Genomic DNA, 14,043 nt, shown 5'->3' with positions numbered 1-14,043 from the left:
AACTGTCTCCTCCTTAGAAAGGCTGCTCCTGATCACCCATTCAGATGCCCTTGACTCATCACCCTGATTGCCATCACCCTGTTTATTTCCTCCGCAGCACTCAACACACTTTGGATCTGTGTGTGCGTGTGCATGTGCGTGTGCGTGTCTTCTCCACAAGAACAAAGTCCCATGAAGGCAGGGATGAGTTGTGCTCTCATTGCTCATGATCAGGCTCAGGAAATGACATGTCAAGGTGTTCAATAAATACCTGCTGAGTGAACACATAAATAAAGACAAAGTGGAGCTGCTTGGGCTTCGTGGGCTGTGAGGTTAGGGTCCCCTCCCATTCAAGGCTTACCGCTCTACTCGAGGCTCCTGGAGAGCAGCTGGAAAACAAGGCAATGTCTTTCCTAGCTCTAATTCCAGTTATCCCACAGAAAGGAGGGAAAACAGTGAGGTCCAGCAAAGAGAGATGGTACCTAAAGGGGTGTTGAGGCAGACGCACTGCAGGTCAAACCAATAGTTTTCCACATCCTGCATTGAATTCAGGACATAAAGACGCCTTTCGAAGGGTCGGCTGCTGCGGGCGAGGTTGTAATGTGGGTCACAGATGGTAGTATCAACGATGGCCGCTTTCTTCTTCAAGAAAATGAAGACCTACGAGAAGAAAGGGATGGGGCGAGGAGAAAGCCGCAGAATTAGCCTCAGGTTAGCTGTCTGGAAACTGTGCCTAACAGTCAGGACTACCTTTATTTGGGCTTGAAAGATATTACCTGATCTTTATCCTGAAACTTTTCTGTGGGACCAAACTGTAGCAACCCCATGTAGCACAGCCTCTGAAGGCTCTCCAATACCGAAAACACGTACCGTCTGGAAAACAGAGGGGAGGGGCAGGATCCAATCATACAACACTCTCAGCTGCGGCCAGGTCATCTGCCTCTGGGGTGAGGAATGCACCTCACTTATTCTCCCCGCTTCCAGCTGGTGGGACCTGGAGGGCTGGCTTTGGGCCTACACTGTACTGAGGCGCAGAACCCCTCTTTCTGCACCCAGCACGGGCAATGGAGCATCAATTCTGCACTGGGGGTTTGGTTTAAAAAACAAAAGTAACAAAATAACAAAACCACACTAATTATACTTGCAGTCTTTATCAGCAGATTCTACTTTAAAGAACCTTGAAATGAAGTAATAGAATTTACCAACCCACACTTCATTCACCCTGGCTTTCTCTAGGACATTCACAGGCAGCTAAATGAATGAAAACCTTGAGTCTTTACAACCCGCAAGGCAGAAACCCTTACTCTTCCTGGTTAATGATTATGCGGAGCCCTAACTTCAAGGAGTTTGCTGGGACCCTAAGCCACTCTGGGTCAGTTTCAGGAGCCTCACCTCTTATACAGAAGCTGCTGCCGGATGGGCCTGGGAAGAAAGCGAATCAGTGTGTGCTTCTTCAGAGGGTCATTCAGAAACTCGTCAAGGTTTTCCACCTATGGGGTGATTTTCAGGTTCAGTTCATCCTCAAGACCAGAGTGAATTGCAAGAATTGTGGAAAACACTCACTACTATTTTCTGGGCTGCAGCCTCTTAGAACCTGCCCATCAATTCTATGGTGACAGCACCCCCTCCTTTCAGCCTTCCCCAAACTTCCCATACCTCTGCTTTCAGTCTTGTTAGCCCTCCTTTTCAGCCCATCTACCACATTGCTGGGTATACTTAACAGGTACCCTCATATGCTGTTCATGGGCACACAAACTGCTAAAACATCTCTGGGGGATGAGACAGAAATACATTCATTTATGTTAAAAAAAAGACACAGATGGCAGTATAGATAAATGCGGTACTTGGAACCTCCTACAAGCACATCAAAATTACAACTAAACTACAGAATAACTTTCATTCAGAACCACCTGAAATCTAGCTGAAGAGAAGTCCTACAACTAAGGATATAAAGAAGACACATCGAGACTGGTGGGGGTTGAGATGCAGAATGGGCTGGTCCCACACCCACACGTAGTGAATAAAAACCAGGAGAGATATCCCAGCTGTGAAGGTCCCCCCTGAGGAGGGAGGGGTCCCAGCCCCACATCAGCCTCCCAACCCAGGATTCTAGTGCCAAGATGAGAAGTCCCCATAACTTCTGGCTGTAAAAACCAGCTGGGATTGGGGCTGAGAGGTGGTGGGCTTCTGGAGTCCCAGACACTCCTCTTAAAGGGCCCATGCACAGACTTAATTAGACTTGCTTGCTCTAAGTTCCAGTGCTAGGGCAGTAGTTGGAAAGGCACCAGGGACATACAGGAAGGAACTGAATTGTCTGGCATTAGGATAAGAGCTGAAGAGGCAGCTTTCTCCCGGGCAGAAGTGGGGGCAGAGGCTCTCCGCCCCACAGAGTTGGCAGGCAGGATACCATATCTGAGTATTCTTCCACCTGACTTACGCTGTTTGCCCTGTCCTGTTAATTCCCTGAGACTCTGCCCCACCCAACTTGTGGGCCCACCCAAGCTATTTCCAGTGCCCTTTCCATATGAACAGTCTGTCTTGGTTCATGCTTCATACTTTCCTAAAATCCATTAAACAAGTAGCATCTGGTCTCAGCATGCTCCATATCTCTTGCTAAGTGGCCCCAGGCCTGATACCACTGGCAGCCAACCCTGGTTCTTAGCGTGCCCTCTTGTTGACACCTCTAAGCCCAGCATAAGTAGCAGCCATCTGCAGATCACTTTGTAGCTCATGCTGGGTGGCCCCAGGCAAGGCACAGGTCGCTGCGGACCTTGGCCTGCAGCTCCCAGGAGGCCCCAGAGCCAGTGCACCTGGTGGACAGCTTCCAAGCATCCAAGCATCACCTAACCACCTCCACAAGTGACACACCCAAGGAGCAGATTCAACAAGCACCAGAGTGCTACTGAAGTTAAGTCCTGCTTTGTGGGGTCAGCTCCTGCAGAGCTGATCCTCCATGGTGGTTGCAGGCAGTCCTCACATCATCAGACTGGGGGTAATTCGCTCCTATTGGGGTGCCAACAGTAATCAAGACTTAACTTTAATAAGAGGGAGCACACAGCCCACGTGGGGTGGGTACATGCAAAGTGTCCAGTTAAGGTGATTGAGGGGGAGGCTGTGCCACTGGACACTACAGGACACCTACTACATAGGGCCATTCTACCAAGCCTGGGAGACACAGCAGCTCTACCTAATACATAGAAACAAACACCAGGAGGCTGACGAAATTAGGAGACAAAGAAACGTCCCAAATGAAAGAACAGAACAAAACTCCAGAGAAAGACTAAAACAAAATGAAGATAAGCAATCTACCACATGCAGAGTGCAAAACATGGGTTATAAGGATGCTCAATGAACTTAGTGAGAACTTCAACAAAGAGACAGGAAACATAAAAACAGAGACAGAAAATGTAAAAAAGAACCAGTCAGAAATGAAGACTACATCAACTGAAATGAAGAGAATCAACAGCGGAGTAGATGAAACAGAAGATCAATTCAGAGATTTGGAAGGTACGGAAGCAGAAAACACCCAATCAGAACAGCAAAAAAGAAAAAAGGACCCCCAAAATGAGGCTAGTCTAAGGAACCTCTAGGATGACTTCATTCACATCATGGGGGTGCCAGAAGAACCTATGTGGAAAAAATAAATGACAGAAAACTTCCCTATCCTGGTGAAGGAAATAGACATACAAGTCCAGAAGTGCAGAGAGTACCACAAAAGATGAACCCCAAAGAGGTCCACACCAAGACACAGTATAATTAAAATGCCAAAAGTTAAAGACAAGAGAAAATCTTAAAAGTAGTAAGGGAAAAGCAGTTAGTTACCAACAAGGGAGCTCCCATAAGACTGGCAGCTGATTTTTCAACAGGAACTTTACAGGCCAGAGGATTTGCAAGAAATATTCAAAGTGAGAAAAAGCAAGGTCCTACAACCAAGATTACTTTACCCAGCAAAGCTATCATTTAGAATCAAAGGAGAGGCAAAGAGCTTCCCTGACAAAGAAAAGCTACAGAAGTTCATCACCACCAAACCAGAATTACAAGAAATGTTCAGCGGTTTTAAGAAGAAAAAAGAAGGATCAAAACTATGAATAAAATGGCAATAAATACATATGTCAACAATTATTTTAAGTGCAAATGGATTAAATACTCCCAATAAAAAGACATATAGAGCCTTGGCTGGTGTGGCTCAGTGGCTTGAGTGCTGGCCTGCAAACCTGGTCACCAGTTTGATTCTGTCAGGGCACATGCCCAGGTTGCAGGCCAGGTCCCTGGTTGGGGGGTATGTGAGAGGCAATCAATGGACATTTCTTTCACACATCAGATGTTCCTCTTTCTCTTTCTCCTCCCTCCCCAAATCTCTAAAAAAAAAAAAAAAAAATTACAAAAAGAAGACATATGGAGGCTGAATAACAAAACAAGGTTCTCACATATGCTGTCTACAAGAGACACTTCAGATCAAATAACACACAAAGACTGAGAGTAAAGGGATAGACAAAGATATTTCATGAAAATGGAAACAAACAAAAAGCTGAGGTAGGAATATTTACACCAGACAAAATAGACTTTAAAAGAAACACTATATTAATAAGAAACAAAGAAGGGCACAGCAATTCCACTTCTGAATATTTACCTGAAGAAATCCAAAACACTAAATCAAAAAGACATACACATAAGTTCATTGCAGCATTATTTAGCCAAAATATGGAAGGAACCTAAGTGTCCCTCCATAGATAAATGGATAAAGAAGTGGTACATACTCAGCCATAAAAAAGAATGAAATCTTGCCCTTTGTAACAGTATAGATGGACCTAGAGGATATTGTGCTCCACGAAATAATTTAGAGGAAGACAAATTTCACTTACATGTGGAATCTAAAAAACAAAGTAAATGAATAAGCAGAAGAGAAACAGACTCATAGATACAGACAACATTTTGACAGTTGCCAGATGGAAGGGGGATTTCGGAGATTGGTGGAAAAGGTGAAGGGATTAAGAAGTACGAATTGATACAAAATAGTCAAGGGTATGTAAAGTACAGCATAGGGAATATAGTCAATAATATAACTATGAATGATGATGGATGGGTACTCTATTTATTGGGGTGATCACTCAGTAAGTTATATGTCTAACCACTGGGTTGTACGCCTGAAACTAATACAATATTTAGGCCAACTGTAATTTAAAAATAAAAAAATTATTTAAAGTAAAAAAAAAAAAAGATTAAGAATGCTGAGTCCCTCTGAAGGCAGTGACTCTATTTCTATCCTTATTGTAAAGAAAAACCTTTGGAGCTTCCCATGAATATGTCTACCAAAAGGTATTCATCATGTCATTTGTAATACTAGAAAAATGGCATTTAATTGTCCAAGAATAAAGGACTGGTTATATAAATTAGGTGAATAAGAAGCAATACTATAAATTTACTTAATATCAAGTTAAAACAATGATGTAGAAAATACAATATATTGTACAGTGGAAAAAACAGATGAAAGAGTAAATATGGTACAGTCTCATTTCAGAGTTTTTTAAAAAAGGGGAGATCTCATATACACATACACATTTGTGGACACACAGACATGGCATAGGAAAAAAAAGATTAGAAGAAAATGTACCTGAAACACTAGCGGTGATAGCTCCCTGAGTGATGAAGTTATGGGCAACTTCTGTTATCTCCTTTTTTCTGTATTTACCAAATTTCTAAAATCATATTTTGTTACATTGTAATTATTTGTCTGTCTTACAATTGATCTATCTAGAAGACCAAGTCTTTGACCTACCAACCAACCATCTAGCCAATCCCCTATCTCCCATCCATCCATCCATCCATCCATCCATCCATCCAGACAACTGCAAGTCTTGAAGTATTTTTGCTTGACCAGGTGAGAGCAGGCCTTCTGGCCTGGAGCTGAGAGAGTAGCCCCTGTGACTGCTTGGGAGTCGCCAATACCTTGTAGCTGACTTGCACAATCTGGACAAAGATGGAGAGGGGCAGGCAGAGGAGAACATCGCTAACAAGAGCCCAGCCGAAGCCAAAATCCCTGTGGACTGGAACAGGAGGGACAAAGCGCGTCCATGAGGCTTCGTCCACATATACTAGGAGAAAATCAGAGACAAGGTTCAAGTCATGATGGTGGTATCACTTCCTAGTAGGTCGTGGTTCTCTCTTACCACAAACTTCAACAAAACTACTTGTCAGGCAGGAAGCCCAGAGGTTCAGAAGTTTGGATTCTGTCATTATTTTGATCAGGGCAGTGGGGGTATTCCGCCAGTTCCGGCGAAAAGGACAAGGAACCATCACGACTCCCCTTTGGATCCCGCTGTTGCTTGCCTACCCTGGGGCACCTCACCTGTCTCTGTGGCAAGCTCCACTTCAGCCTCCAAAACTGTTCCATCTTGGTTGTCCTTTGGTGGGGCATCAGAGGAGGCCTCCAAGTCTTTTCCGGAGGAGGGCGAGGCTCCGGTCCTGCCCTGCTCCTGCTTTCCCATTTTTCTTTCACTGCTAAGGCCTAGTTTCTCTGCTATGTTGCTGGCAGGGTGCCCATAGATCAGGTACCACAAAAACATGTGAACCACCTGCAGGCGAGCCATTTTGGGCAGAAATCCTAGAGAACGCCCAAGTCCAGGAACTGAGGCAAGAAAGGAGGAAAAGGGTGCTTGAAAAGTCCCAGATTCAAATCAGTTCAATTCATTAAAAAAACTACTGTGTGCCACTATGCCTCAGGTGCCAGGGAGACAGCAAATGTTCTTACTCTTATGGAAATTACTTTCTAGTGGGAGAGGGCAGACAATACCAAAATACCTAAAGTAATACATCAGATGGAAATAGATGGTACAGAAAATAAAGGAAGGAGGGCTGTAATTACACACAGAGGCCACGAAAGGCCTCATCGGGGAGAGGTCTTGAGTGGAGCCAAGGTAGTGACTGGGCAGGCCATGCAGAACCTTGGGCCGTGCAACCCAAGGCAAATGCAAGGGGCCTAGTGTGGGTGTGTGTGCCTGACAGATTCAAGGAAAAACCAGGAGGTGGAGTGAGAGCGGAGCAAGGACGAAGGAGAGCACAGGGGACGATCCAGTGTAATGGAGAAGGGAGCCGCCACGGAGGGCCCGACAGACCTCCACACAGAACTCCTGGCTTGATGGGAGCGGTGCAAAATATTCCAAAATCTAGGTTCTTTTAAAGTAGATTATTTCTTTGTTGATACAAATAAAGTATCAACCAAACTTTCTCCCGTGAGAGAACAGGTGAGAGTCAATGAAGACATAGGAACAGGGCAGTAAGGGCAAGTGACCAGAGGCCCCTCCTCCCCATCATGCCTGGCCCATTGCGGGAACAACGTTTGCTGCCTTCTGTCTACTCAACTGCATGTGCTGTTCGCCTGCGGTGCACACGTATAGTCATTTTTCTCCTTCAGTCTGGACTTACTGTGAAACTTTACCTTGAGAGTAAAGGCCATGCTTGTGTGACTGGAGCCTCTGGAAAGAGAACTCACACAAATGACTCTCCTGTCTGGGATCCCCGAGTTTGCTATGTCCCATACCAGGGCATGTTTCTGCCTCACAGAGTTCTGTGCCCTGAGAAGTCGCCTTTGCCCTCCCCACCAACCCTTCTTTGACTAGGAGAGGAGTGAAGCACTCGATTATAAAGCCCCGCCACTGCACTTGATCCACACATGTTTACACTGGAGCAGGTTAGTAGGGGGTTAGGGAGGAGGCAGCTCTGTTGGAGACCTGACTCTGGGAAAATTATATGAATGCTCACCCTTGCCAACGGCTATAACTACTAGAAGGCTTATGGGATCAGGAGAGGTGGAGATTTTCTGTGGTTTGTAGATTATTTCAGCCCAAGGTTAGCAGAAGAAGTTAATCTTTGTGAATAATTCCTCATGTTGGGATCTAGCATAATTTCATGTGAGTCCTGCAACAACCTTTTGAGGTGTAATGGGCAAGAATCATTCCCATCTTGCTGTAGATAGGGAAATTGATGTCAGTGGAAGTCATGTGACCAGCCCACGTGACCCAGCCAGAGAATGTAGCCCAGTGCTTAAATGCAGAACACTGACTGACTCAAATGGCATCATGCAAGCAACAAATGAAACACAGTAAAAAGAAAAAAAAAACACAATCAGACACTGACAAGAAGTTACTTTTTACCTACAACAGGGTTATAATTTTTAAGCTGGGTTATGCCCATTTTCTCATCAGTTTTTTTCACCCGTCCACTTTCTGGTTTAGAGGAAGCATTTGGCTGCAAGTCTCCTGATCCACTCGGGTCTTCTTTTACTTGACTTTCTTCTTCAGCCTCCCCTTGAGGCGCTGGAGGCTGGGGCCCTTTAACCCTGCAGTCCAAGTATAAGACCAATGTTATGTTGACAAAATCAAGGGCTGAGAGAAAGGACAGGGTCTGTCCTCATGAATCAGATGAAGCCATTTGATCCTGAGGTTTCAAACTCAACTGCCCGCAGAGGCCAGACAGATGTAAAGGAATAAAATGTGTCAGGTCCCTAGACATTTGGGAATGGAGAGGATTGTGGTGACCTGCAGGGTGCACCCCCACCTACAAGGCAGCTGCTACCTTGTGAGAAAGGGAGCCTGATATACTAGGTCCTCTGTCACTTTCACAAATGCCAGAAATCAGGAATCTGATAGGAAACGAATTGGCATCTTATTCAAAGTACATGTGGCCAATGCATGGCAAGCCGCACAAACCGGCACCTGCACCCTAGAGATAGGCCTCTGCTTACCAGCGGGTCACCTGTGGTTTAAATCCAGCTAAGAAGTGTCTCTCATTCCTGAGTTTTTTCCTCAATCCATTTGACAGTTTATGGGCAAAATTAGAGAAGACCTCAGAGAAGCAACTAGAATAGTTTTGAGCCATTATGAGACTGAACAAGTTTCACATATCACAGAGCCTGTGATTTGGAGTGCTCTGTCCACCATTAGAATAGAATTAAGAATGTGAGGTTTTTTATTTTTTCCTCAAAGGATCCAGAAATGAATCTTTGTCAGACTAGGGGGTCATGAACCACAAACTGTAACCCAGTAAATTCACTGGTCTCACACAAGAATAAACAAAGAGTGTTTGTGAAAATGGCTTCAGGAATGAAGACACAGACCCAGGCAGCTTCATTGTGAACTCGTATGGGTGCTGCCACTTGCCTGTTTGCTGTGCTTGAATTGGAGATCCGGAAACGAACCTGCTCAATGGCACTTCTCACCAGGGGGTCGTTCTGGTCCATGGATGGGTGCACTACCAGATCCACCTGCAGTGAGAGGGCAGAGCGCCCCAAAGGGCGGGAGGAGCAGAGGGAGACTTAGCTCTACAACTCAGCTCCTTGGTGGAGCACTGATTTTCACTAACATTTCCAAAAGACAGTTGAGAGGCTGAAGCAAAGTGCATGCTGATCAGTTTGCCATTGTCAAAATCCCTCAAGTGATCAAGTGATGAAGTTCTGCCATCAGTAACATGCCACTTTGCTCCGTTAAGGAGTTCTGGCCTGGAAATAGAGCAGTCTTCCTGGTAGTCCCCTCACTGGGTGTCAAAGCCCACTGATCTCATATCTACCTGGTGAGCCACTTCTGCCGGCCCACTCCTGCTATCTGAGAATTTCCCACAGTTGCTCATGAATCCTGAGGGCTTCCATCTGGAGAAGGTAACAAGCATTCATTAATCTCCCCTCACTGAGAGTACTGGCGTGGGACTCCTGCCAGGTGCACGTCTAAACCGACCGGCAGAGGATTTCGAGCTGCTTTTGCTGTTTTACCTGTTTTGAGGCACTGAAACTGACTGAGGGTCGTTATTATCTCATGAGGGATAGCTAGGATGACGAGTGGAAAGAACATGGCGGAGTTAAGCAGATGGGTTTGAGTGACAGCTGTGCAGTGGACGGCAGGCACAAAGGCCTGGGCACCGGGGCAGCCAGGCTTCTTTTTTGTCTCTGTCATTGGCAAGAGAGAGCAAGGTAAGGTTTCCTAGACGACTAACTCTGGCCAATAGGCTTTGTGCCAAAAATGGCCTGAAAGAGGGTCAGTCCCAGGGAATAGGCAGCAACACCCGGTTGGGGACTTCAAAAGGCTGCCTTGGTTCAGTCTCATTGGCTCCTCATTTGTGAAATGGCCACCCCTCCTTCATGCCCGGCCAACTTTTTGTGGTTTTGTGAGGCTCAAATGAAATTGTTACGTAATACCCAGAGAATTTAAAAGCATGGTGCAAATACAAAACATTCCTGTTTTCCCACTCTCCACAGCTAAATGGCCCAGCCAACTTCCAGAAGGCCCAACAGGCAAGCAGCTGGATGCAGAAGCCAAGGCAAAGGCTGGTGCTAGAGCACAGCAGCTCCAGTCCATGTGGCTTCAGGAGACCAGGAGGCCGCCTGGGGCAGCTGTGCACTGGGTGCCCGAGAAAGTGCTGTTAAAACAGTTAAGCTTACCCTGGAGGCAGATGTATCCTTTCCAGCTGGAAAAATGGGGTACCATTTAGTGGTACCACTATAGTGGTACTTGTGGCAAGAGGCCCCCAGGACGGGGCACCTCCATCTTTGAGGTTTTATGATCCTCAGTGTGTACCCATGGTAATTGCTCCCTATTTTCAACCCTGACCCACTCCTTCCGTTACTGCCTGGTGGATACAGGGTCAAGAGGGAGCTGGAGACACAGTGAATACCTTTGCCAGCCTGCTCCTCTCCACTCTTGGACGGAGGGAGGTTTTCTTGCCCTCAATGTCTGCCCTGAGAGGGCTGCCTGTCTAAAAGGCTGCTCTGTGAAGATAAACAGAGATTGGAGATGTTGTAGCTGATGGGCTGGGGCTTTTGTTCTTCAATGAAGAGACGTCAGCACAAGGAGCTCCTGCCACTGCTCAAAGGGATGGGTGGCAGGCTGGCTGGGGATGGGAGAGGAGCAAGGTCAAGGGGACTCGCAGCAGATATAAAAACGGATGCGTGATGCCAACTTGGAATGGTAGAAAATGTGTTTTCTTAAAGTCATTTGTTATACTGCTCTGTGTTTTTCAAATTTCAAATGTCTCAATAAATAAGATAAAGTAAAAAAACAGAAATGACCTTGCCAGGTTATTAAGAAAACAAAAACATCAGAACACAGCTCTCTTAAGGCAGAGATTTAAAGTGCAGTCAGAAAAAAGGATCAGGCAATTAAAGTGGCTGTCCCTGCAGCACCATTCCCTTTGGTTCCCGTACCCAGCTGGGCTCTCAAATTATTCTGACCCTGAAAAATTTATGCCTTAGAATATGTTCAAAGCCACTGAGCTACAGTTGCTATGGGAATGGCCCCAAACTTTAAATTTCAGAAACAGACAAATTGAAACAGAAGAGATGTGTCATTCCCCACCGGATAACCCCAGCAGCATATCCTAACGGAGTCGCAGCCGTCGTTTCCTCTGGGATGCGTTTCCTCAGATCTCTGTGGAAAATGTTCTTGCTGCTTAGTCTAAATTTTCCACCTCCTAAATGTTGCTTAATTTCTCCCAATGCTACTCTGCTGAACGTCAGTATGCCGCACTTTCCCTCCTCCCTTTTAAGGCTGTCTGCAGCGCTGGACACCTGCCTTGGGCTACACATGCAGCTCTAAGCTCCAAACACGTTGTTCCTCTTTTCTGTTTCCAGCTTCCACAGAAAGTTGGGATGATCCCTGTTCCCCAAATCAGAAGGCACAACGCGAAATTTTGGGGTTACTGACAACAAAGGAATGACTGAGACATAACAAAGATATGAGAAGCTAGACAAGAAAACTTCCAATGGCACCCAGCTGGCTCTGCGGGCATCAGGAGAGCCTGTGGTTACCTTCTTCTTGATGCCATCTTGAATAACCGTAGTTCGATACAATCTTAAGAGACCTTCCTCAGACAGGTTCCGCACCAGGCGGACAATGGACTTCTTACAGCACTTGGTGGACACACCTTCTTGCTTCTCCTGATCCATGATCATTTTCTGAATCCTGGGACATTACAAAATAAGTAGTTAATATTTCAAATCTCAACACGGAGGGCTTTTTCAACCCAGGCAACTGGGACATGCACAATGGCAACTAGCAGAAACTAGGGAAGAATTAAAGGAGGTTTTACCATCGAAAGGTTGACTTCTTGAGATAGTAAGATCATCTCTCTTTAAGATAAATAGTTAGCTAAAGACAAGCCACCATTTGCAGAAGTTTCACATTCTAAGCTTTTCGCCAGGAACTCAACAGATTCCATGATCTGTGATGATGATGGCAACCTGTCTTTACGAAGTCTCTGTGCCAACTTAACACCAGTAAGGGACGTTCCAGTTTCCCACTGTCGACACCCTCAGATCTGAAGCTCTTTTTGATTCTTTTCCTCAAACACCTTACTCTCTGGATCTTACTGAGTCACTATGGTGATGTTTCTAGATCACTGATGGGAATGGCAGGGACAGTAGTAACATCAGAAACATTTGGCCAAGCCCCTCAGTGCACAAAAGAGGGGAGTTCAGTAGTAGTATCCGTAGATAGCCTCCCCATCGCCTAGTTAAAGTGACGTCATTGGCTCAAGTGGCTTTCACTATGGGTGCCTCAGAAGCCATGAAGATGCCACCTAAGGGGTGGTGGTAACAGTGGGTCAGAAGGACCACACCAGAGTGCAGCGGCACCCCCCACACAAGAAGTCCTACTTGTGTCTTTTATTTTTGCTTTCATATAAGACTTTAGCAGATGCTATTACCTGCCTAAGTTTCTTCTTACTCCTTGCTACCACAAAATTTCTAAGGAAAGAGAAAGGCACATGCGCTTTCCCCAGGACTTCCTATTTCTAGCTCAATCACTTCTTCCTGTCTAGTATACTGATATTCCTGAATATCTATACTTGTCAAGTCACAAGAGCAAACTCAAAATCTTTTCTACTACAAAGGGATACTATAAAATCTACACAGGGAAAAGGAGATTTAAATAGTTCTCGGTCATTTCTGCACTTGTGAAGACTAATTGGCATGACATTTATCATGAGTGCAAGAGAGAGAGATGGCTCCTTACGTGAATAAGCTCTCGATTAAGCGGAGGTTGGTGACAGCTTCTATGATCATATTCCTGCGTTTCAGCAGTCGGTAAGTTTTGTGGGGTTTGTCTTGGCCTGGGCCGTGCCTCCCAGGCTTCTGGGAACTGCTACTTTCCTGAAACAGGGACCAAAAGCACAAGAACACAATGAGCTCAGCACGGGTTAGGGGCCAGACACCACTGCTGCGGTGTACTTTCCCTTCTCACAGAATTTCTGTGCCCATGTTTCAAGAAGGAAGCCAAGAGGTCTGTTTTCCCGACAGGATTCCACCACCCGCTATTTCGGTGTTTTGAAATGACAAAGACATCTGCCAGCAGGCGACCTTGGACCTTGATGAAGATCAGCTGGTTTCAGAAGAGAACTTAGAGGCATGTTCTGCAGCACCTTCTGAAGCAGCTGAAAGCATTCACTCAATTTTCTCTTGGTTCTTCCCCAGGAGACTGACATACTGAGCACGGCTCCACGCCAGCCACTCCACTATGAGGTTTTTTCATCAAAAACTCTCAAAACACCTTTTTATTACAGTACCCATTTCAAGGAAGAGGAAACCAGCGCTCAGTGAGGCCAAGTAACCGTCCAGGACGTTATGTGTGCCTCATGGGCGTCTGACTCTAAATCCAGGAAGTCGTAGGAAATCTCTCTGGGAATAAAAGACAGAAGCAGAGGCAGGTTTCTGAGTTCAGAACAGGCTACCCTAGGTAACTTAGGATGAGTGGCAAGGGAAAAATGAAGGGAGAAGAAGAAAGATCATTTTTCCTCCTATCTCTGCTAAAATGCTTCCTTCCTTCTTCATGGCTCCTTTCTGTCTTCTAGGAGCCTAAATGAACTTGTTCCATCAACTCTCAGATCAAATACGGTACAGCTGATATATGCTGTACCTGAAATGAAAGGAAATCCCAGCCCCTAACGTATTCCTTGCAAACACTTGGCACAAATCAGCGCCACACGGCAGCCTAGGGCCTGTTGTGCTAGATGCCCTCCTCCCTTGGAGTGCTCGCTACTTTCGGGAGAGCGAGAGTTCGCTCCGGAGGCTGCTCAGTGTCAGCG

At 45.8% G+C, this 14,043-nt stretch overlaps 1 protein-coding gene across 1 annotated transcript in view; it reads right to left on the bottom strand.

The window, feature by feature from the left end:
* GTF3C1 (general transcription factor IIIC subunit 1) overlaps positions 1-14,043 on the bottom strand; it is a 75,813-nt gene that overhangs the window by 26,343 nt on the left and 35,427 nt on the right. The window contains exons 11-19 of the mRNA XM_054582783.1: positions 12,975-13,111; positions 11,771-11,924; positions 9,135-9,238; positions 8,130-8,314; positions 6,326-6,604; positions 5,926-6,071; positions 1,372-1,469; positions 756-852; positions 462-639 (exon numbers count right to left, since the gene is read on the bottom strand). Of these exons, the coding sequence (XP_054438758.1) occupies positions 462-639; positions 756-852; positions 1,372-1,469; positions 5,926-6,071; positions 6,326-6,604; positions 8,130-8,314; positions 9,135-9,238; positions 11,771-11,924; positions 12,975-13,111 (1,378 nt within the window). The remainder of the gene's footprint in view (positions 1-461; positions 640-755; positions 853-1,371; positions 1,470-5,925; positions 6,072-6,325; positions 6,605-8,129; positions 8,315-9,134; positions 9,239-11,770; positions 11,925-12,974; positions 13,112-14,043) is intronic.

The sequence above is a fragment of the Pteronotus mesoamericanus genome, unplaced genomic scaffold, assembly GCF_021234165.1.
Source record: "Pteronotus mesoamericanus isolate MK-2021 breed Mesoamerican mustached bat unplaced genomic scaffold, CSHL_Meso_final contig_72, whole genome shotgun sequence".
In the NCBI taxonomy this organism is placed as follows: Eukaryota; Metazoa; Chordata; class Mammalia; order Chiroptera; family Mormoopidae; genus Pteronotus; species Pteronotus mesoamericanus.
Note: the sequence above shows the minus strand (reverse complement) of the source record. Positions and strands in the feature narration are given on the sequence as shown.